This window comes from Magallana gigas, chromosome 5 (genome assembly GCF_963853765.1).
Source record: "Magallana gigas chromosome 5, xbMagGiga1.1, whole genome shotgun sequence".
Taxonomy (NCBI): domain Eukaryota; kingdom Metazoa; phylum Mollusca; class Bivalvia; order Ostreida; family Ostreidae; genus Magallana; species Magallana gigas.
This window is the reverse complement of record NC_088857.1, coordinates 4,948,688-4,972,694: the sequence shown is the minus strand read 5'-3', so window position 1 is coordinate 4,972,694 and position 24,007 is coordinate 4,948,688. Positions and strand designations below refer to the sequence as shown.

At 33.8% G+C, this 24,007-nt stretch overlaps 4 protein-coding genes across 17 annotated transcripts in view; 2 read left to right on the top strand and 2 right to left on the bottom strand.

The window, feature by feature from the left end:
- Positions 1 to 6,761, top strand: part of LOC105323229 (tumor protein p53-inducible protein 11) — a 46,627-nt gene extending 39,866 nt beyond the window's left edge. For 5 of the 8 annotated variants that reach the window (XM_034449622.2, XM_034449616.2, XM_066084314.1 and 2 more), the window contains 2 exons: positions 955 to 1,056; positions 6,371 to 6,761. In XM_034449622.2, the coding sequence (XP_034305513.2) occupies positions 955 to 1,056; positions 6,371 to 6,540 (272 nt within the window). In that variant the 3' untranslated portion in view covers positions 6,541 to 6,761. Of the gene's footprint in view, positions 1 to 954; positions 1,057 to 2,831; positions 3,048 to 6,370 lie in introns of those variants that run through there. The other 3 variants (XM_066084315.1, XM_034449649.2, XM_066084316.1) reach the window with 2 other exon arrangements.
- A 1,799-nt stretch (positions 6,762 to 8,560) lies between these two features.
- On the bottom strand, positions 8,561 to 12,761 carry LOC105323232 (NADH-cytochrome b5 reductase 3). 2 transcript variants are annotated; one of them, XM_011422269.4, is made up of 8 exons: positions 12,605 to 12,761; positions 11,296 to 11,445; positions 10,955 to 11,027; positions 10,611 to 10,717; positions 10,191 to 10,320; positions 9,816 to 9,985; positions 9,325 to 9,424; positions 8,561 to 9,048 (listed from the first exon to the last, which is right to left on the bottom strand). In XM_011422269.4, exons 1-8 carry the CDS (start codon positions 12,623 to 12,625, stop codon positions 8,876 to 8,878), a joined length of 924 nt encoding a protein of 307 aa, XP_011420571.1. In that variant the 5' UTR covers positions 12,626 to 12,761; the 3' UTR covers positions 8,561 to 8,875. The 2 variants fall into 2 exon arrangements, with proteins under 2 accessions (XP_011420571.1, XP_011420569.1); XM_011422267.4 differs by lacking the exon at positions 12,605 to 12,761 and adding an exon at positions 12,216 to 12,359.
- A 2,543-nt stretch (positions 12,762 to 15,304) lies between these two features.
- On the top strand, positions 15,305 to 19,133 carry LOC105323234 (uncharacterized). Of its 6 annotated transcripts, none has more exons than XR_010713931.1 (2): positions 15,305 to 15,558; positions 16,657 to 17,174. XR_010713931.1 is itself a non-coding variant. In XM_011422272.4 (2 exons), the coding sequence occupies exon 2, from the start codon at positions 18,267 to 18,269 to the stop codon at positions 19,029 to 19,031; it is 765 nt and encodes a 254-aa protein (XP_011420574.3). In that variant the 5' UTR covers positions 15,406 to 15,558; positions 18,255 to 18,266; the 3' UTR covers positions 19,032 to 19,133. The 6 variants fall into 6 exon arrangements, 5 of the variants coding, with proteins under 5 accessions (XP_011420574.3, XP_011420576.3, XP_065940382.1 ...); XM_011422272.4 differs by lacking the exon at positions 16,657 to 17,174 and adding an exon at positions 18,255 to 19,133 and having other exon boundaries at positions 15,406 to 15,558; XM_011422274.4 differs by lacking the exon at positions 16,657 to 17,174 and adding an exon at positions 18,263 to 19,133 and having other exon boundaries at positions 15,421 to 15,558.
- A 486-nt stretch (positions 19,134 to 19,619) lies between these two features.
- Positions 19,620 to 21,500, bottom strand: LOC105323233 (uncharacterized). The gene is made up of 4 exons (XM_011422270.4): positions 21,365 to 21,500; positions 20,678 to 20,807; positions 20,480 to 20,591; positions 19,620 to 20,259 (listed from the first exon to the last, which is right to left on the bottom strand). Exons 1-4 carry the CDS (start codon positions 21,390 to 21,392, stop codon positions 20,158 to 20,160), a joined length of 372 nt encoding a protein of 123 aa, XP_011420572.2. The 5' UTR covers positions 21,393 to 21,500; the 3' UTR covers positions 19,620 to 20,157.
- Positions 21,501 to 24,007: the final 2,507 nt, after the last annotated feature.

Genomic DNA, 24,007 nt, shown 5'->3' with positions numbered 1-24,007 from the left:
ATGCAGTGCAATGAATATTTATATATTAAAATCTTTATTATTTAACAACATTGTATCTGAGATTAAACTATTGTTCTACATATAAATAAATTATAACAAATCTTATAAACTATGAATAATGAAAATTTACTGAAAAATAGGTATGTTTTATTTTTTGGCATTCAAATTTCACGTTGTTAATTTTATTTTATTAGTTTATTATAATTAATTGTTTGATTACATGCTGTGCTCGCCCCAACGGTCGCACCGTAAAACATATTATAATTATTGCCACAATCACCTTCAGTGTTCTAGGATTTTATTTTAAAATTTTTAAATATTTTTAAAATTGTGATACCTCGTCAAACTCGATTGGGGCAATTTTAAAACAAGGCGAAAACTTTACTAGTGTGATTGGGAGGAAATAAACTTTTTATATACAAAATATTTTTGAAAAGATGAATACATGTACAGATTATTAATATAAGGCAGTGTAAATTTATCATTAATATTTTTATACACTATGTAATTTAATGATGACATTATACTGTAGATTGGCAAATAGTCACGATGGTTTTAATTTCACTATGTTTGCGATTTATCATTTTTCCGTTTAATTAAACCCATCGTAAATACTAACATTAGTTTTTAAAAACATGTTCATACTTTTACTTTGATCAACTGGTTTTCTTGAGGTGTGAAATTAAAACCACCGCGATTGGTACTTTTTGAGAAATCGTGAAATTTAAACACCGTGGAATTGAAACGACTTACAGTATACACTATATAACTTTATGATGACATTAATGCTATGGCATTACAGAATACAGAACGAATGTTATTTATATGGTTATGATTTGTAAGTTTATCATTAATGTTTTTATGCACTATGTAACTTAATGATGACATTAATGCTATGGAATTACAGTATACAGAATGTAATGTTATTTATATGGCTATGATTTGACATTGTAGGTTTATCATTGATGTACTGGTACACAGTCAACACAGTAGATAAAGACATGATTCGCCTTTTGCTGTTGTGTAGTATATTATTCTTCACCCTTCACACAATAGGTAAGTTATTTGAAGGGGGCAGGTACTGAATTCAGGTGAGTGTATCAGGCCCCTGGCATTAATGGAGTAAAGGTAACATGGATGTACCATTCTGATGCTTGGACATATAGTGACATAGTCCTTAATTGCAAGAATCTGAGAGCAGTGTTAGTGGTAGACAAGTTTTATTGTCTTGGGAATCGGTGTTAACGACTCTTGAATTGATCTTGGAGTTGAATAAATTTCTACCTATCTAGGAAGACAAGTCCGCAGCAAGCTGTGATTAGATGTAATTTCTCAACAAAGAAAAACAGGGGGATCGATAATGCAGATTTAAGTAGTTTTAATGAAAGTGTCTTGATTTAGCAATCATGTACCTTTGGTGTTTAATGTTTACTAAGTATTGACAGTAGAACAAGACTGATGCATTCAAAGCATATATCTGAACTACGAGTCATTGGTAATCAATAAACGAGGAGACACAGCTAGATTTGATGTATTGAGGTAGAATTATGTAACAGGAAGGACTGGCCCCTATAATTGGACCTGTTCAGTTTTGTAATCAGAATCATTTGGAGCACGGAAAGAATAAAGTAACCACTGATGACATTGTTTATAAACAGTGTGTAGAATTATCTCAGAGCCTGTAACTTATGTACATGTATCTCATCACAACCCTTTTATTAGCTATGATGCGCTGATCATCAGAAACAGTGAATGTAGTTTCATGATATCAAGTTTCTTATATTTCTTAGTTTCTCTGTAAATGTAACAGAGTTCTTTAGTACAAAAGACACCAATTATAAAAATGTTAAGCTTAAGGCGACCAATGGCTGACTGAAAGCTCTGGCTCCATCGTCCACAAAATGTCCTCTACCAATGGCCGCTAGAACAAGTTCTAATGGACTAGAGGTGATGACAGCTCACTCATTTCAAACCACTTTACTATAAATTAGGCATCGCCGGCAAAGATTCAACTCGTTAACAATGGATAAAGCATGTTTTAATGAAGAAATCAATTTTGGAGAAATATCGATTTTGGATTTTTGATAAACCTTTTCCTATCAAAGGATATATTCTCATATTCGATTGTTAGATTAGAGAGGATAAGAGAAAATGAGTGTTTTAATCTAGTGTCTTAGTCAATCACTCTGTCAATCTGGTGGTATATTCCATGTTATCTCTACTCACAACTTGAAATCAATTGGCATATAAAGCATGAATTAATTTCATTCTGAATTGCAACCAAGATATATTTTTTTATCTGATTCAACTTGTATGACTGTTTTTCACAGCTATAAATTTCTCGCTTTTTTGTACTCTGAAATTTCCTGATTTTATCTGATGAATTCTCAGTCTCTGAAACTGCAACACTGGCAGCTATTGACTCCTGATATGGCTTTTCGTTGCATGTCACGGAATAAATAGACTAAGTGTTGTGCCCTCCCATGTATCAGAATAGCTGTATATATGACAACCGTGAATGTGGAGATTTTTGTATTCGTAATAAGTAATAATTACAGAAATCAATGTTAAAAATTTACACATAGATTGTTAATGCTAAATAAATGTTTCTTGAAAGTTTATATATTTCTCTAAAAATATATCAATACATAAAGTTAATTTTGCAGGTGAATATTTAGATGAATAGGGGTCCCTTGCATATTTAGTGTAAATTGTCCCCATGTTGAAATTTCCACGTTTGCTTTCTCGCCTCGTACCACTCCCATTTACCCAGTCTAAGCCTGTTTCATTTTATTTCTGACTACAGGTATAATCAGCCTTTTGTTTTTCAGTGTAGGGGTAAGGCCTGCAGTGATGTTGTATTGATATGGGGCTTTGATTCAGTTTCAGCCCTCTGCCTTCCATTTGTGAGCACCCTGTGTGCTCTTCCTCTCCTTTTCCTGTGTGTTAGACTCGTCTGTATTTGTGTTAGTGTCTACTTCTACTGGGTCTTCACCAGAGACTGGAAAATCTCGAGCAAAGAGCACTGGCGACTGTACAAACAAAAGGTACTCATAGCTAATGATACATAGTGGGGGAGGGAGGGGGAATAGCCCCGATGAATGCATGTGATTTTTAGGGAAGGAAATGGGGGAGGGGGAATAGCCTTGATAAATGCATGTGATATCTAAGAAAGGGGTGGGGGAGGGGGTCAATAGTCCCGATGAATGCATGAATCCTAGTTGGGGGTGGGGTGTGGGGAGGCGGAATAGTTCCAATAAATGCATGGTACCTAGTTTTATCGGGGGGGGGGGGGGGGAATAGTCCCGATTAATGCATGATGTGGTACAGGTTTTTGTACAATGGGGATATTGAATTACTGTGCATGTTTGGAGAATAGTTTTGATATATAAAAAGGTGTTGGAGAAAAAATGTTGCTTGTTTAAAATTAAATAATGGTGGCAGGGTTTTCACAGGAGCCTATTCTTAATTCATTAGGGGCAAGAAAATTAATTAGTGATAATTATATTACCGTATTATTGGTGGAATTGTGATAAATTGCATGGGGGATTAACTTAAAACATTGAATGCATGAAATTGGAGATTGGAAATGAACAAGCATGTATTTTGCAATGCCCATTGGGATAAGGAGGGAGCAACCAATTCTAACACATAGGAGAGGGTGTTTTTTATATCAGAATATAGCTATTATTACTGTATCTTTTGTATAACGAAATCACAAGTTGCATTATACTACTATGAAAGTGGAAATTTCTAAAGTGTTCAATCATTTGTTTCAATTGCCGTATGTTTGCTTCATAAATGTCACGGAGAATGGCTTTAGATTGGTGAACACCAACAAACAAGGCTGGGAATGTCTCTTTATTCTTTTTGACTGCTTTAGCACATATATCATCGGAGCATTTTATCTTGTCATTGCAAATATAATGTAGTGTAAAAGAACATCTCCATCAAAATCTTCATTTTATCATCATGTCTTCCTAACAGACAATTCAATAGCAGTTCTCCTCAATAGTGTTGGTGCATTTAATGTAAAACTGAATTTGTGTGAAACATTTGAGTGATTTGACCAGAAAGGTGGCCAGGGACGAATGGTTCCTCTCGAGGACTAAAACTGGGTCATAATGATGGATTATCTTATTTTCTTACTGAAATAACTTTTTCTGCAGTTTTTCAAGAAAATGAAAGCCACAAAAAATTGAAACTGTCTCATCTTGCCAAAATTAAGAAGATAATGAGTTTCTCTGTCTCTCTGGTCCGTGGCATAAATTGGTATGGTATAAATAGAGATTTTGTTGAGGAATTGATGGAAAAGCAATCGGCAACAAGTGCTGTGGGTGATAAAAGGGCTGTGGTTATTTTATTGTATAAAGAAAAAAATTTTCAATATTTATATCTTTATATGTAGGTATAGAGAAAAATTGTTAAATCTTTCATATTTATATCTTTATATAGAAAGAGAAATCCTCAATATTTATATGAATACTAGTATATATATAGAAAGAAATCCTCAATATTTATATGAATACTAGTATATATATAGAAAGAAGTCCTCAATATTTATTTGTATATATAGAAAGAAGTTCTCAATATTTATATGTATATATAGAAAGAAGTCCTCAATATTTATATGTATATATAGAAAGAAATCCTCAATATTTTTATGTATGTATAGAAAGTAGTCCTCAATATTTATATGTATATATAGAAAGAAACCTTCAATATTTATATGTATATATAGAAAGAATCCCTTAATATTTATATGAATATATAGAAAGAAATCCTAAATATTTTTATGTATCGGTATATTGAGTGAAATCCTTAATATTTGTTTGCATACAGTACCGGTTATATAGAAAGAAATCCTCCATATTTATATCTATGCAAAGGTAGATTAGTATCAAACATGATTTTTTTTATTATGAATTATTGGTCTTTCATTAAACGCACTATCTCCCATAGATCTAATACATTGTTATGTTCCCTCAAAATGACAGTCAGCTCCAAGGCACTGAGAGCTGTAATGGATTCATAGAAACTGTGATTTTATTATTATCATACAAGATCATTGGTGGAAAAATAATTTCTGTTGAATTAGAAAGACGCTTTAAAGTTTAATAGATTTCATCATTCTATTGATACCTGAAATTTTATTTACGTGAATACTGCAATTAAATTTCAAAGCTCTAGAGTAGACCCTGGGAAATCTTTTTGTCCCCCGCCGCAACGCGGTGCGGGGACATAGAAATGCCGGGCGTCCGTCCGTCCGTGTGTCCATGGGTCCGTGTGTCCGTGGGTCCGTGTGTCCGTGCATCCGTCCGTCACACTTTTTTGTAAGCGCTCTCATGCCTACAAATTTTGACGGATTTTCATTAAATTTATACCAAATGTTTATACCACTAATACCTTGGTCAAGTTCGAAAATCAGCATTGGTCGATACTTTTTGTTGGAGTTATGGGACTTTGAACACAATAATGACTCTGTTTTATCCAAAAATTGACCTTGTAAGCGCTCTCATGCCTACAAATTTTGACAGATTTTCATAAAATTTATACCAAATGTTTATATCACTAATACCTTAGTCAAGTTCGAAAATCAGCATTGGTCGATACTTTTATTGGCGTTATGGGACTTTGACCACAATAATGACTCCGTTTTATCCAAAAGTTGACCTTGTAAGCGCTCTCATGCCTACAAATTTTGACAGATTTTCATAAAATTTATACCAAATGTTTATATCACTAATACCTTAGTCAAGTTCGAAAATCAGCATTGGTCGATACTTTTTGTTGGAGTTATGGGACTTTGTGACCACAATAATGACTCCGTTTTATCCAAAAGTTGACCTTGTAAGCGCTCTCATGCCTACAAATTTTGACGGATTTTCATTAAATTTATACCAAATGTTTATACTACTAATACCTTGGTCAAGTTCGAAAATCAGCATTGGTCGATACTTTTTGTTGGAGTTATGGGACTTTGACCACAATAATGACTCCGTTTTATCCAAAAGTTGACCTTGTAAGCGCTCTCATGCCTACAAATTTTGACGGATTTTCATAAAATTTATACCAAATGTTTATATCACTAATACCTTGGTCAAGTTCCTAAATAGCCTTGGTCGATAGACTTGATACTAGTATACTGCTTGACCGGCGGGGGACCCAGGAATTCTATTCTTGTTCCTATCACTTTAGTGGGACAGCATGAAGTCTTCATTCGATGTTGTAATGGTGAATACTGAATTTATAATTAACCTATTTGAAGCTTTTTTATAAACCTTTTAATAGAGGTTTGTAGTATACCAATAGAGACTAGTATGTTGACAGACTGATCAATGCATTCACTCTTGCCCTTGTTCTATTTCAGTGATGATGTGGGCGCTGTTCCGTGGATGTCACAGTCTTGGGTTGTTACTGCTGGGAGGGACCATTGCTCTGATTAATTCGCTGTATCACTGGGGGCTGGGATACAAGATCTGCTTTCCCTCCTTCTGTAGATCGACCTCCAAGAAAGAGGGCAATGAGAAGAACAAGTAGACTGTAGAGCAGGGGCAGTAACTCTCTACAATTTCTTGGTCTTTATGTATTGTTATTGCGTGTTAAATGTTCAAGCTTGTGAATGGACCTCAGTCAAACTCTTTGCTGTTTTGTATTCAAATTATAAAGATTGGAGAAGAATGCCTTTAAGATTGTAAAATATTCATACCTTTGTAATGGAGATTTGGACAGTGATTTTCTGTCAATTGAGAAGCAAAGACTTGTTTAGCTTTTAGGTCCCTCATATACTATTAGAAATCTGTTTAGTCCTTTAAAAAACAAAAGTTCAGAGGTGCTATTATAGAGTTTTTCTACCAAATTTTCTGAAAAAGGTGAGGTTACGATTTTAAAAGTGCTCATGACTTGTACATGTAGAGTAGAATAGTGATGTTAAAGCGAGGGGATGTGTGATCCTCACCACCAGTAGATATTGTTTTGTACAGTAGTGTTGAGTTTGAATCTCCTAGTATAGACTCTGTTCTGATGATGACTGAAATCACTGGGAAAAACTTTACTAGTCATTCATATTGTTATCCCCCATTGTTGTGATTTTTCTGTGCTTTATAATGAAAAATATATTGTTATATAGACTTACATGTACATGAATCATTGTTGAACCATTAACATTTTTTAATGCAGATTGTAATATGTATAAAATTCATGTAGAACTTATTGTTACTGTAGATGTTATAAACTTTATCCAACCCTTCATAAGCTGTGTTTTGAATATGATCCCAAAACTAGTGGTTAGTTTCAGCCGTGTTGATTGATGAGCAAGTTTTGTTTTGTATTATGGCTTATGAGTATACATGTTGACCTGTTCAGGTTATAAAATTCTGTTATATGCTTTTGAGACACCATCCAAAACTAAAACTTCAATAATTGCTTTATAATTGAATATCTTTTTGTATATTTTACACACAATTTTTCTGTAAGAGGAATTCAAGAAATACTCTTACCAAACAGCCCTCATCTTTCTTAAATACTGTAGAAACATATATTTTCGTTGGGTCAAAATTTCGTTGTTTTTAAACCAAAAAAGATTTCGTTGGCATTTAATTTTGTCATTTCGTTATCTCTTTGCATTCATAAATAATTAGGTTAAAATTCGTCATGGATTTAATTTCGTTGAATTATATGGCCAACGAAAATAACGAAATTAAATCCACAACGAATATTTCTGCTTCTACAGTATGTGAATTAATCGCACCTGAAAAATTCTTAGGTTGTGCAAAGAATAAAGACTTCAACTTCCAAAGCTAAATTAGCTGTTTATCATACAGAGGCCATACAGGGTAATTAAAATTAACCATAAACTATGAAATGTACCAACATATGTGTAATTGCTTCCTTATCCATTATTTTACAGATTTATTAACACAGAGCTTGTACCAAATACATATTTATCATACATTATGTTTTATATCTATACATGTAGTATTTTAGATTTTATGGATATTCCAGAACTTTAAACATGAAATTTTTTGTCATTAAAGTTAATTTTTATAAGTTTTTTGTTTCACTTTATTAGAGGAAAAGCCCTCAAGCATTGCAAATACTGATGGATCTATGTTAAGGGGAAATGTGATACTTCCTCCTTTGTATGCTTGTGAAAACCAATGAACTTTAATCCAGCAATTAAATGTTAATAATCTACCAGCATTTATCTGAAAGCATAGCAAACTCTATCAAAATCATCTGAAGGTCCAACAGTTTGACAACTATCTTATTGACCAATTTAAAAGAGTTCTAGCTTCAATCCATATTGAAAAGTATCTTAGCATTTTTCCCAGCTACATGTAAATGAGATGGAATTGATGCCATTTCATTGGTCTAATATTTGGGTATGGAATTCCAATTTTCACTTCAAAGGGCAGATCACTCTATCAAATTTGTTTTGAGTCTAGAGAAGAGGCTACTACATGTAGTACATTTTTTATCTAAATGGATCATGCTTATTGTTATAGGTTTAAAATGTGATACATATTACATCTCAAGTTAATATCCAAAACTGCTATAATAAGAGTAGAAACAAATTTATTGACTGGAAGAGAGCTAGTACACAGTACATAATGTATATAACAATGCCCACAGCATACACGTACAATAATATCACAAGAAAACATGGATTACACGGCCGTATTGCAGCAAGCATTCATGGCAGGTGCTTGTTGGAACTTTTCCTACATGTATCTCATTTGGTCTCCACGCAAAGCTATCAGTTATTCTCATTTCACTATAACGTTCACCTTGATAAATCTTAGTCACTATCAGTTCAGAGTACCTCCACTTTATCTTGAGTTTTGTATTGTAGGTTTAATTTAAAAGAGTCCTCTTAGTAAGCAAATCTGGACTTCTGACTGTAGCCAAGTTTGTCAAGGTTGGGCTGGCAGGCAAAATTAATCATGGGTGGGGGTCCACACATCAGTATCACCGTGTCGCTGCTGGGAGGGGGAAGGTGGTGCTTGATCATCTCGTCACTCACAAAACCCTTGCTATACTTCCAACCTAATTCACAAATATACAAATTTACATACATGTATTTATACATGTACATGCATACCTATTTTAATGCAAATTTGATTAAAAAATGATATATTGTGTTTGAATCATCTGTTTTCATTTTTATCTTAAAATGAACAGATTTCATATTTGGTCAAGCAAGAGTCAAATGTTAATGTTGATCAAGGTCAACGATTGAGCTCAAGGAACAAAGCTTCTATGGGACTTGATCAATGTGTGGGAGTAAAAGTGTTTACAATTACAACTTGTTTGATTGAGTACCTTCTGTGGGTCGATCTATGGTGTACCACAACTGGAAGCGGTCAGGGTGAATGGCCTGAATGTCCTCTAGCTCTGTTCTAAGCAGAATGTCATCTTCAGTCTAAAATGTAAAACGTTTAAATACCATATTAAGCAAAACTAGTTATCACTGTTAACATGAAAAATCAATTTTTATGTAAGCAAATTTGTGTGTAAATTAAGAAAACAATAAACATCATTAAAAGGTAAACAGTGGAAAATTAAGGTAGAAAAAAATTAATTGACATTGCATTTACTCCCGCAAGAGCAGACAACTCTTGCATGAGAAATCAATGTGAAAGTATATGGATTATATTTATTTTTTATTTTTAAATAAAAAATTAAAAACCACAGTGTTGGCATGATAAATACACCATTTTAATGGACCAGTTTTCGTTGTAGAATAAAGCCTTGTATCTAATTGATATTTCTCTTATATTACCCCTCCCCCTGGCCTTATTGGATTTCCCTACCTGGTTCGCAAACAGCAGGAAGAGGTTGGTTTTGTCCTCAGGGTCCTTGAGGACCTCCCTAACTAGCTGTAGCATGGGGGTGATGCCGGTTCCTCCCGCTATCATCCCCACATTTCGGGCAGTCACCGTCTCTGGGGGAGACTTCTTGTCTGGGCGAACCTTGAATACACCTGTGGATGATTTTACCAAATGATATTTTAATATTTTCATTTTCTCAGAAAGTTTTACCACGTTAGATTGGTCTTTTAATGATAAAATCTTCTTTCAAAATGGGTACTCTAAAAATCCATAAACTAAAAAAACTTCTGTAAAATTAACACAGAAACTAGGTAAATTTTATTGGTCTGTAGAGTTTATATTTTATAATGGCAGTACCCTTTCCCTCGTAGACCAGCAGTCCGTTGGGTCCTCTCACATCAATAAAATCACCGATGGACATGTTCTCCAGGTATTGGGACATTTTACCTCCTTCAGGAAACTTGGGGTGGACATTCTTGAAGTACACCTGTTAAAACCATTTCATCAATTTTTACTATCAAATTATCAATTGAGCTTCTGCAGTTTCAATGTATTTTCAAATTAATAAACATTATTCATTTTCATAAAGATAAGAAATGAACACATACATGTAAAATATTTGATTAGATATTGCATAAAATCTTCTAGTATGAAAATTGTGGTGTTGTAATGGCACTTTAACCCTTGGCATTATTAGCAATGTACCAATGCTAGAAGTTCTGATTCATCGACAAAAGCACCTGGGTTTTGAATTCATTATAAACACAAAGCACCTGCCTTGATGACGAGATCCATGTAACCCTTGTCATCGTCACTGGTGACCGGGGTGTAAGGACGGATTACCAGCTGTCCGTCAATGCGGGCTGTCAGGTAGATGTGCTGACCTAGATTCACAAAGAAAACAGTCAAACTAAAATGATTTAATAGAATTACAATATCTAGCTGGTTCAAAAAATAATCTTCAAACAAGCACAGATAATTATAATGACTATACTCACAATACTTTCTGATATACTGTATATAAATTCACATCTTTCCCAGTATTTATTTTCTACAAGTCAGGGGATACAGTTACAGATGAAATAAAGTGACAAGAGAAATCTTCACAAGACGCTGCTTACCAACAGGTAGCCCCAAAATGTGTTCTGGACTTGGAAGGGCAAATCGAAATTTTCTTGTGTCGTGGCTAACTTCCTGTTTAAAAGGGAGATAAAAACAATTTCACTTTGTATGTCAAATTTTAATCGTAGGATAAAAATTACAAGATGGCACTAAGCTTTTATGACATATTATTTTTGCCTTTTTTCAAAATCAATATTTTCCAAAAAGACACAGACACATGTAATTTGAAGACCGATTCCACACCTTACTCTCTTCCTAGTGTTTTATATCAGAATAACCGAAATATCAGTTAAACGCTATCAGATCAAGTGGAACCCTCTGTATTATTAAAGAACTGTACCTCTTTATCTACCAACTTGAGTGGATATTTGGTGTTGGGGTCCTGCAGCGTTATTGGGGACTTGGTTTTCTTCTTGTTGCCAAACAAGAAGATCTTGGCCAAGATGGCAGTGACTGCGACCACACCCACTCCTATCAGTACCGGCAAACCCTGCAAAACAAAATTAGATGACTAACATCCAACATGTTAAAAATAAATGTAGCTGAATTTGGAACAGGCTGCAAAAAGAAACTCAATAGAAAACATGAAAAAGGTAAAGCAATTTGATGATATATGCCAGTTCAGAGACATGCATATATTATGTGTATAGAATATTAATTCCAAGTATACATTCCCTGTAATTTTGAATCCCTGGTACTTGTAGAATCATGCTTTACATCAAATTACATGTACAAAAGATGTAAGTGTTCATTCAACTGTTCAAATGATGATCTACTTATGCATAATTATTATGAAGTAAACATACACGATAAATGAATGTTTGATCGAAGAGGTGAGGTAAAAAGCCTCGACCTGTCCAATCTATTTCTAAATGAGTCATAAGTAAATCCATCATGTCATAATGTGTGTAACATACTTTTTTATTCTATCTGAGACAGAAATAATGTTATTCATGTCTCTGAATTTCTTCATAAATTGCAATAATTAGATTATGAATATGAATCTGTAAAGTCTCAATTTCCAAGCATAAGTAAAGGTAGCATAGTAACTGTAACAATGTTGGCATTGGACTTCAGTCGCCTAAAGGTCCTGACCACTCACCTGTGACATAGGTTCATTTGTCACACCTGAACGGGCACGTGCATCCAAGGCACTTGCATACACATGAATACCCACATTCTCTGACCCTGTTTAACGTATGCAGACAGACGACACCCGTTTGATATCATATCTCCTATGTTTATCTTTGATCTACTTACTATGGCAGTTGCTCGGCTCATCTTGATGGAATGAACGTCCTCCAAAACCGGCTGGTCGTGTTATAGTCAAATTAAACCCAGGGTAAAAATGCCCGATCAGACAGACAGAAATGTTCTTACCTAAACATGATTTCTCTCAACTTGTGGTATTAAACAAGATATTTTTACACAAACAATTAGTTCCCCTTTATTTACAAATACTGGCTATGTATTTTCTGGTGTATTCGACAGAAGGACAAAGTATCCTGTATTGTTGTTTGAGGGATTACATACCTTGCAGAAAACAATTCCATAACTGACAAGACAAGTGATGCAAACTATCATGTAGAATTGAAAGTCACTGAGTTATGTTGTTACATTTACAACTGATTATCTTTTCAAGAACTTACCCACAAATCCGAGTTCGTCATTGCACCTTTTGTTTCGTGTTATAAACGGACCAATCTGATGAACAAATTCTGCCGACACCGTTGTCTTGGTTGTTAGAATGTTTCATCTACATGTATTTTAAATTTATTACTTTAAGCGTCTCTGTGATGATAAAAGGACTTCGATCCCGACGCCCTCGCCTTGCGTCAAAATTTCCTTATTTTTATCACGTACGTCTGTTTATCTCTACATTTTTAACTTGTCACTCAGCAATAATTGACTCTTGTAATAACTTGTGTTTTCCGTATCTGAGTGGTGGGACTAGGAAAACATATGGAATGACACTTTTATTGAAAATAATCCCATGGCAACTATACAGTACAGTCAAACACTTTTTCCGATTTTATTTTGTCTACATAATTCTTTTAAAATTGTTAATTGTAAAAATGTTTTTGCAATTGCCTTTTACACCATTTCAGAATCACCTGTGTTTACTTGTTGTGATATTTAACATAGAAATATACTGTATTAGAATAATATATTTTACATAGAATATACACCTATTAATGTAACACATTTATTGAATAAAAATCCATACTTTGAACATCTAATGAGGCCTGGTTTAGTATACGTGTGTGTGCGGTGTGGGGGAGGGGGGGGGTAGACAAAAAAAAATAGAATAAAAAAAAATGAAGGTTATGGTCATGTCTCGATCATGTCTATCTTTGCAAAATAGGGGGGGGGGGGGGGGGGGTGGGGGCTAAGCGTCCTCATATCCCCCGGTTCCGACTTAATTGTGCCTTTTATTAATGATATTTAATAGTGTACATTTTTTTTAAATGAAATGAAATATGTTTACGTATAATGTTTATAACATTTTTAAAAATTCGACTTCTAAAATACTGTATAAACAATATTATATTCTCCCTCACTCCTTTCGTCCGAATATAAAATAATTATACTCTATGATAGTATGAATATGCTGAATCAATTGAAAAATAACAAACCCATGATATGGATTGCTGCTCGTTAGGACGTTTATACTGTATATTTCATTGCAAACAACACACACCGACACCATTATATTGAACACACATATTGCATATATAATTATAATAACAATTTACTAGTAGCCATTACTCCTTCTCTACGTCCTAACGAGCGGTAGAATGACCACAAAACCCGCGCAATTACTATTTATATCCCAATGTCACGTGACCTAAAACACACATATCCACCCCTTATACCACACAGCTCACACAGAAATATACCAAAAACGAACATAATTTTAATTTTTAGAACCGAATAGTTTAAAATCCACAGACAAGCCCCTGCTTTAAAACACTCGATCTGTTGGAAAAAGTTGGGACATGCATATACACATTTATTTAGAATGTGTTTTGGTCATCAAAATGCGATTTTACTGTCTTGTATTTGAAAATAAGTCGTGTTTTTAAGGAAAAAAAACCTATATTGAGTGAAATACATTTTCAAAATTGAAACCTACACTTTAACAACTTTAAAGCACAGCTAGTTAGAATATGCTAAAGGAAAGTTTTTTACGTTCAATTTTGTTTGATTATTAATTATTGATTTATTAATTAATGAGGTTGTCCTCACATAATCTGCTTATTGAAACAGGACGACATAAAAATATACCAACTTGGCAAGAGACGAAAGATTTTGTAAAACTTGTATTACAGACATTGAAGACGAATATCATTTTATACTAGACAGTACATGTATGTGCAATATATTTAGCATTACGATCACAGCTTGTAAAAAGTATTACTGGTGTCAACCATCCATATACAAATTAATACAGTTACTAAGTGTTAACAATATCAAAGAATTGTGTAATTTACGAAAATTCATTTACAAAGCCCTCGCACTCAAAAAGGTTTCAACTACATTGTGCAATTTTTTGATTTAAATTGTTATTATTATCAATATATACAATGTATATATGATATAAATGTGTTATTTTTGTGTGTATTTTTCAGTAACCCGTATGTCATTCTCCAAATACAAATAATTTTGTAAACATATGAGTTTGTACGCAAGAGACAAGATCTGTAAGGACTGACCGTCCATTTTTGCCTATATTTTGGTATTTTTCACCATTTAATAACTAATATAAGTGCCATATATAAGACGTTTACAATAAAGAAATTGAATCATTGAATTAAAACGAACACAAAGACACAACCCCCACCCCATCCCCGAAAAAAAAAAATGGAAAAAAGAGAAAGTTTTGCTGGCATCGAACCATCAACTTAAAACATTAGTATTAAAATCATATAAGACGAAAAAAATATTGCCCTATGGGTCTAATACATACATGCACGAAGAGTCTATTATTTACGATGTTCTGACTTTGGTCAATTACTAGTTTATAAGTTACAAATATGATGCTTACAGTTACAGGTGCACCTTAGAGTTAAATGTTAAAAAATAATTGTACATGTTCTTTAATGTTATGCTTGTAGCAATATAATTATATAGATGTATCCTTGATTCCTTGATATGTTCGTATATGCTTAACCCACTGTAGTGCTTTAAAATCGAGTGTACTAGTTGATTAATTTTTGTTCTAATTTAGTAGAAATTAATATATTTTAATTCAGACTCTCTCTCTCTCTCTCTCTCTCTCTCTCTCTCTCTCTCTCTCTCTCTCTCTCTCTCTCTCTCTCTCATCACTCTAACATAATGATTTGAGGTTGTATACAAGGGTATTAAATTGAGCGTGTTTACACTATGATTAACATTGAAATTATGTACACCATCTGTGAAATATGGTCATACCTTCACAACATCGTCAATAATTTACCTGGCCACATGGCCATCGATTTACATTGCTTTACTGCCACGTGACTAGTTTGATCCAATCAATGCACAGCTTGAATCGGCTATGACTGTTGCTGAAGTGACGGAGCAATAACCCAAAGGAAATTGCCAATTCATTAAAATAAAGGTAAGTAAATTAATTCATTTCTTTCTTATACTTTAGAAGAGATTGTAATCTCTCCATTTATACCATTTGATTATCAGTTATAAAAAAAAAAGCAAAAATCCAGAGATTTCGGGACAATGTTGCATTTCTAAGTCGGGGAAAAAGAGCAATTGTTTCATCAATATCGATCTGTGATTAACCTGTGGAGTCACACGTCTGTTCAGTGCAAATTTTATTAATGTGAAACTGATTTTAAAACACGATACCGTTCTCTCTCTTGTAAATATACTTAACTAGTACTATTTATTTGGGTGTCAAAGTTCACAGATTGTTAATGATAGTTCTGAGCGACCAGTTTTGATACGTCACTGAAAACGCCCAAATCAAACTATATGTGACCCCTAAAACAGAGGGTGATTTCTATGTTTATATCAAAATTATGGACAGGACAAGCATTTACAAGGAGGAAGCAAGTTTTGTGTTCTGTAATGACAAACTACACACATACTTCGGGCCGGAAAAAGACACTTTTATTTCCTTGTTAGCCATTGTAGCAAAGGTTCCTGCTGAAATATGACCCTTTTTGTTACTGAACGTTGGCTGTGTACATTAAGTACATTCTATACTCTAAACACCCCGACGGAGGTCGGATGCAAACAAAATTTGATGGCATCCTCTGTCATAACAAAAACATATGTTCCGTGAAGCCGGGCCTCAGACAATGTGTATATAAACATTGGTTCACCCTTAAACTAATTTACTCGTGATCAATTACTAGACGCACGTGTCCCACACGAGCACGCTAATGAATTTTCTGATAGCTTTTTTTCCCCGTTATTCTCTCGGTGTCAGATACAGCTTAACTTGCCCTCAACATCACACACTCTAAGAGCTTTTTGTACACCTTTGCAAATATTTCTGGTTACTTAAGATTCTGAACGGCAACATAAAAATGCTCTCGGATATAATTCGTGCTTCCTGCCTCTTCATTCTCCCTTTGCTTTTTTAGAGAACAGATTCCGTTACTGTTCTAATAACAGGCTCGTTCTGCCGTTACGTTAAGTGGCTGGCTTCCGCTGATGGCTTTTTGTAACTAAACTTTCTGTATTCCCTCTGCAGCGACAAGACACTATAAAAGCCGGCGGGATTATCAAATTTACCGAATATGGATGGTTTGATATCAATCATAAATCACATTTGTCTTGAGTGAGGTGGTCCATGGCGTATAGTTACATTCCGATGCCCGGTCGATACTAGGCTGAGCAAATGGTACGTGCCGTTTTGTTGCGTCCTAGCCTGTAATGCACTTCTCTCCCCCGTTCTAGGCCCGCGATGGCTATATACATCTAATTAAAACTGCATGCAGTGCAACTCAGATGTATTAAAAGCAACTGCGCTGATTCAACGAAAATGATCACCAAATTCACATACTTGTGCATGTTTTTTCAATACACACTGCCAATACTAGTTATAATTTGATTAAATGACAAGTATTATACGTGTTAGGTCCTTCAATTTGATTTTGTTTGGAATTGATAGAAAAAATACTCGAGACAATCGGAAATGTAACAAAAACAAGAGAGCTGTGAAATAACCAAATACTATTGATAGTTTGTTGGAAGTAGTTTTAAATCGGATTATAGGAAGAGAGAAAACAAAAGTTTGGTTTGGAGTGAGGCCAGCTTGATCACACTGTAACAATATTGACATAACTGGTCGTGGTAATCCCACTGTCTCTGACTGAGTGACGGTCAGTCCGGACACAGAGAGGGGACCCCAAGGCACGCGACGGTAACTAGTCAGTCACAGACTCTGGGGGTAAGGCCTGTTTTGTTCTTATCTAGTTAGATTTGGTAAAAGGACATTAATTTAAACTATTCACATCTGATATAAAAACACCAATAAAAATAGTTTGAACAGATAATTTTTGGGGTAAAATTACTAGTTACTATACAGACCATTTATCGCATTTTAAATAACATTAAATAACGATTAATTCTCGGTGATATGTCATCACTTATCTCATGAATGTGTACTTTATGCATGTATCAAAAAAAAAAAAATAATAATAATTTTGACATATATAATGCCGTCACATCTCGCATTTTCTTTTGGTTTCTTAAATAACTTTGCGTGCTCTGTTGAATATTGAAATAAATACTACAAGTTGTCATTCGGTACAGTTTTTCTTCAGGAATACACGTATCACACAAACTGTCCGCAGTCGGTTTATTACATTTTTATGCTGAATGCAATCCGTGTTTACAAACGAGAGGAGCCAGAGTCCAGCTAGTGTATACAGTGTAAATGTCCGGCGTCAGATAGGTTTATTACCCCCAGGTTTTGTCCCCTGGTCTTCGTAACTTGTCGAGATAAAGATAATTAATAAATAGCTGGTAGGGAGAGTATTGTGACTAAGTATACCTATAAATACACATGTATTTTTCATATTTGATTAATAGATTGAATAAGGAAAATAAGTTTATAATTATTTTAAAATTTGATAAAGCAAAATTCTATTTTTTCTTTATATGTTTTATGTTGTGTGTTTGCTTGACAAGAGCCAGCTATTTTGAATTCAATTTTATTATTGAAGTCAGAGATCAAGGTACCGAATACATATCTAATAACAGAAAATACGTGACATAAATATGTATTTCTAGAAAACTTTTTGCATGTACTTTGAAATTCCTTATTTGGTTTTTATTTATTTTCAGCAATTCAGCAATATGGCGAACGTTTTAGATCTCGATGACACTGTCAAAACATGGGCATGGACAAATTTTTTGAAAATTCGCTCCAAAGAAAACAGTAAGCTGCGTTTTGAGGATGTTCAGTTAAACGTTAACTGGTCACGTGTTCGATTCGTCACCGAGAAGCCTGAGTATGACGACAAAGTCATGGTGGAGCTTCCAAAGGCACAAGTCGTCTTCCGGTCCACATTTCATAACGACACAGAAAACGAGCAGGAACACTCGTTTCAAACCGAGAGGTCGACGTCGTGCGTAAGTACCACCTGCATAGAAAAGGGATTTACCAAGGGATTTAACGTGGAACTGAAACTGGGACTTCCGGAGGAAGTGGCCGAGATCACAGCGGGATTTGGGCGAGAGGTGAACATGCAGACGGGATTTGAGGACACGAACGAGAATTCCTTGACCTGGGCTGTAAATAGCACTGTAAGGGTCAAGGGGAACCACTGCGCAACCGCCGATCTGGTTGTGCGGGAGAGTGAATTTAACGCCAAGTACAAAATGTTAGTGAAAATACGCGGAATTGTGATTGTTTCTTTGACAAATCTAAAAGACAACAATTCATTTATTCAGTCGTTTGAAGGAGATTTCTCTCAAATAATGAAGGACGAGCAAAAGAAAGGGGTGACAGGATTTACTATAGAGGAGAGAACCGTGCACTGGCCGATAGAGGGAAACTGTAACTTCCGGTTTGGGGTAGAACAACAAATTAAATTGAAGGAAGAGCCCTTAAGTAATTGATTAGATACCTAACTTGTGTATATCACGAAGGGATGTTCTAAAGGTTGATAAGCAAGTTCAATTGTCCATACCATATCTATGTGATTAACAGTTGGTATATAGTACAGAGCTATGTAAACTTCATTAACTAAATTCCCAGATTGTTAAATTCCAGAGATGATTCTATTTGACGTAAATGTCAACAGCTAAGATAAATGGACATCCCATCCATTGTAATCATGAACAATTAGTTTCCTGGGAAATGTCATTCATTCAGACTGGAGATTACACCTGTATGAAATCTCATAGTTTACTTAGCAATTACAAATAGAAAACGAAATTTTTATATTTTTCATGTTTTTTATTTGTCAAAACACATGAAGCTATTTGACATAATTTACTCTTATGAAGACAACTCTTATAAAATGTTTAAATATAAACATATGTGTAAAAAGAAATCAAAAGGAATACATTTGTATACTAACAACAAAGACTATTAAAAAAAATTAAAATGCTTCAAAATAATCCGCAGGTTATTACAAAAAATCTGAACAAATTGGTTAGACATACAATAATTGATAAACACAAACCTTGTACATAGTCACGTTATAATATTGCACTTTAAAGATTGTCTTCCTCATAAAATATTATCAAGTCGAGCAAAAAAATATAGGTTTGAATTGTCTTTTTTATTTATATAATTTATTGCTATTGGAAACAATTTATTAGGTGGTTGATGAGATGTCCCTACACGTGTCTATTTGTCTAGTTAAAACTGTCTACAAGCCATTCACCACTATTCCAATCTACTTTTTTATATACATTGTGAAGATAATAATAACTAAGATAAACTTTGGAGATTTTCAGTTACTGTGCAAAAAAGGTGCAAATTTTAATAGATATCTAAAGATTGCATTAGTATGCATTAGACTAATATTGTTATAAAACAAATTGCAGCACCGCTGTAAAAAAAATCAGCTCAACAAGTTAAAAGGTTGATATTTTCAGGAAATAAATGAAGCATAGCATAAGGAAATGTCAGCTCAGCAGGTTTTACATTTAGGCACAGCTGACAATATCACATTCAGCGTTCCCATCACAATCAATTTTCTCCCTCCGTGTTGACCAAATACCCCACCCCTCGGACCTAGGCGTCAGGGTCCTGGTCCAGCCCATTCTTAGACAGGGGCACGGCCCACGAAGTCTCCTCCTTCTTCTTCAGAAAAATTATGACCTGTCCTTTCTTGTACTGAAACACAATCTAACTGGTAAGTAATTTACCTGCGATTTGCTTAAAAACATTAATCGTTGTTTAGAATATTATCTATGCAGCAGGCATATGTATATAGGCTACATATATAGAGAAGGGTTAATATGTTCCATTCACTGGTTCAATAGCGGGTCGAAAGGATTTATAGATAAGATACAAATATTACAGGTTGTGGGTCTGTAACTCTGTGTCTACTTGCCTCAGTCTTGCAGCCATCAGGATCAATGTCGCCAGGCAGCTTGTTGGCTTTATAGGCATATTTGATCATTTTGCCACCCTTTTCTTCAATATCAACAGTGACCTCTAGAGTTCTAGACAAATCAAAATAAAAATCTCTCTCAATATAGGAAACACATTTTTACCCAGAAAATTCTTCAAGAAAGATAACCCCTCTTACCTTGCATTTGGTTTTACATTAACTTGACAGTTTTTGGCAGGTTCCTTAGAAAAAAAGGATTTTTTCATAGTTAACTCTGGTACTATAACAACAACTCGAATTGATGTTAAGTCTACCTCCTCTGCAGCAACTTAAACAAATGCAAAAAATAACCATTTTGATTAATGAGTATATACATATCTATACATTAGTAAATTATTCAAGTAAGGAAAATCAGTGATCAGGAAACTGAGTTTCAAATGAGTTCGAGTTAAGAAAACCAACAATACCGTAAAATAATAAAGTATAATTACCCATATATTTTACCTGATGGTACAAGCTTTTCTTAGTCAGGGTGGAAATAATTTTATATATTATAAAATTATAAATAAATGTTTCATAAATACAAGTTTGCAAGTGAAAACAAGTCTGAATGTGTTTTATGAGTGTATAAAACACATGCATTTATATTGAAATCTATACATAACATTCATATTAGGTTATTGAATCGTTGATTTGCCGAAGCGTTTCCAATCAGCCGTGTCTTAATGAATTGACAACACATTATTTTGACGAGGGACATACGGAAATCACGCCATCGCCAGGGTGTGTCTTATCTGATCGGTTACGATCTTAACGCCTAATACTTCAAATGGACAGGCAAGAATGAACGGAATACACATGCATATTCGTATTATCTATTATTACCTGTTGGTATTCTCGTGTCTGTTGCCATTTTACTTCAATCAAAGGAAAATAAATTCTGTGAAAATTTTACGATAAATGCGAAACAGAAAGTAGTAATAGTAGTTACCAAAACCAAAACTGAGCATCGCTCTTTATCCGAAAAAAAATAACTGCCTCCACCAATGCAAATAGTGTGTCTTGGGTAATTGTTTCCACCACGCTTTGTTGATTTTAGTGATAAATACATTTTCCTATCGTCAAAGAAATCGATATAATATAAAAATTCCAAGATTTCTGCTTTTTCCACCCAGAGAAATCAGGTGTGCTCGAGGAGAACCTGACAGGACCGACCCGGTGTAACGAAGAATTTTGACCCGGGTTGAAAATTGACCCGGGGGTCATTTTTCCACGTTGAATATTGAGACCAAAGGTTTTGAATAAAGACCCTAATCCGTTGAAAATTGACCCGCATCGTGGAATTTTGATCATGAAACCGGTTCAAAATTCAACAGCAAAGAAGCACAAATTAATGAATCAATATTATAGTTTATTAATTAAAAATTATCAGTTTTTATACATTTATTCTTTAGATTTACATGGGGGGGGGGGATTAAAATGAGACTTAAATAATTATTTTTTGAATTTACATAGTATCCCTTTAAATATGTACATGTAATAAGTATTTTATTCATAATAAACTTTTTGCGTATAATTGCTGTGTGTGATATCTATATATTTTTAAAGAAATATATTTTTTTTTATAAAATTAGTATACATGGTTACACGTTAAAATATTCAATTCAGTAAAACCCTTTTTTTTAATTTGCTGGAGAAGTGTACAAATATAAATAATTTTAAAAAATTACAATTTTGGTTTTACGTTCACCCAGTAAATTGAAACTTTGATATTGTTCATTGTAAATTTTCTGAGTGGGTGTAAATTAAAGAAATTACAGTATGTCATATTGATATTTTTGTGTTTGCACCCACTCAGTTTGTTAAAACTGTGACTATCTGAATTTTGTATTCACACCCATCCAGCCAATAACAGTTTACAAAATGATGATATGCTAACATGATTGTACTCTTTCATGAACAATGCTGTAGTAACTATATCTGGAAAGCCGATTTAGGTGTTTTATTTGTTCCGTTAGAATAACTTTTGATGCATTTAATATCATCAAATCGCTAATTTTTCTAGGCATTAACAATTCTGCTTCATGGAATCTGTAGCAAGTTAGCAACCTATTTTTTGTACAGGATGACAATAGAATTTTGCTTTAAAGTTTCTAAATTGCTTTGATCACAAAAATTTATCATAAATTTACTAACAGTAATTGTTTTCGTCAATAAATTGGTAAATTGCATTTTTTGAATAGAAATAAGTAGTAGAAGATCACACAACAGCGTTGGAGTAGATGATAGACCTTCCTATCACAGCCACCTACATTATTAATTTAATTTGAACGTGTTAAACATGTTCACTCACACCTATATTAACAAACATATCACCTTCATTTATACCTGCAGAGATACAAACATAAGAATAAGATTTTCATGATCCAGCCCATTTGAAAAGAACAGTAAATAAAAGGGAACTGTATATTAAGTAAATATACAGGTATACTACTTAAATAGGTTTAAACAGTGTACCTTAAGAGAATCAAAAACGCTTTGGAGATCTAATGTAAGTATAAACATGGAAAACATTTTCACAATTTTATCTACATGAAAAATCAGAACTACCATAAAGTACAATGTATATAGTTCATATAAAATGGTACAATAATGTCAATAAGTTGGTTAAAAAGTTCGTCTCTTTGTTGAGTGTATCTTGGATATCCAGGGGAAAAATCACATTTCCTTCAGATTCAGACCCACAGTATAAACATCGACTCACATCAGATAAAAAAAATCCTTAAATAAGTAAGCTTTACTAGCTTTATTCCGTAATTGACGTAAAATAATTATTTCCTATTGTCTTAACTGAAAGGTTTGTAAGCTCTAGGTATATTTTGTTTTTTAAGTTTTGACTTAAAAGAAAGATAAAGTTAATGAAATTTTCTTTTCTGCATGAATATTATTCTAAATTTACATGTAGACGGAGCAAAGCTATTGTAATAAGTATATAGTGGTAGATAGTAAAAAAGCTCATTCGATCTATGATTATATGCATGTTCAGTAAGAAAATATGATTGAATTCAATCTAACATATCTTGTGGTGCTAAACCATTTATATTCTTGTTGAATATAATTAGTTTATGGTTATCCCTTCGAGATTGCAAGGTTTCCAAATTAAGCTCACGATATAAAATTATTTTAGAAGAATTAACTCTGATCCCTGTCACTGTCCCGGTTGCTTCAATTTGTACATGTTTAAGCAATTCGGATTTTTCCTTGATACAGCTGCTCCAAACAACATATCTATCAGTTGTATACTTTTCGCATACCTTTTCATGTATATACCATTAATATAATTAGATCAACAATCCTCCGACTGTATATTTAGATGCAAACCTACTTTTTTTCAAATTGATACCATCTTTGCTTTAGGGGTATATGTTTTTAATTTTGAGAAAATATATTACGTCATGTTGCCTGTGTTTCTAATTTACAGGTAAATAATAGAATTGAAAACTCAAATAATAGAAATAAATTGCATTT

What these genes read in the sequence shown, in the direction of transcription:
- LOC105323232 (XM_011422269.4), bottom strand. Translation starts at nt 12,625, where the DNA reads ATGACGAACTCGGATTTGTGG. An exon ending in TGACGAACTCGGATTTGTGG is followed by an intron (nt 11,446 to 12,604) that starts GTAAGTTCTTGA and finishes TTTGTTTTGCAG; the next exon opens with GGTTTGCCGGTACTGATAGG. An exon ending in TCCTGCTGTTTGCGAACCAG is followed by an intron (nt 9,425 to 9,815) that starts GTAGGGAAATCC and finishes TTTACATTTTAG; the next exon opens with ACTGAAGATGACATTCTGCT.
- LOC105323234 (XM_011422272.4), top strand. Translation starts at nt 18,267, where the DNA reads ATGGCGAACGTTTTAGATCTCGATGACACTGTCAAAACATGGGCATGG.
- LOC105323233 (XM_011422270.4), bottom strand. Translation starts at nt 21,392, where the DNA reads ATGGCAACAGACACGAGAATACCAACAG. An exon ending in AATGTAAAACCAAATGCAAG is followed by an intron (nt 20,592 to 20,677) that starts GTAAGAGGGGTT and finishes TGATTTGTCTAG; the next exon opens with AACTCTAGAGGTCACTGTTG. An exon ending in CTGATGGCTGCAAGACTGAG is followed by an intron (nt 20,260 to 20,479) that starts GCAAGTAGACAC and finishes ATTGTGTTTCAG; the next exon opens with TACAAGAAAGGACAGGTCAT.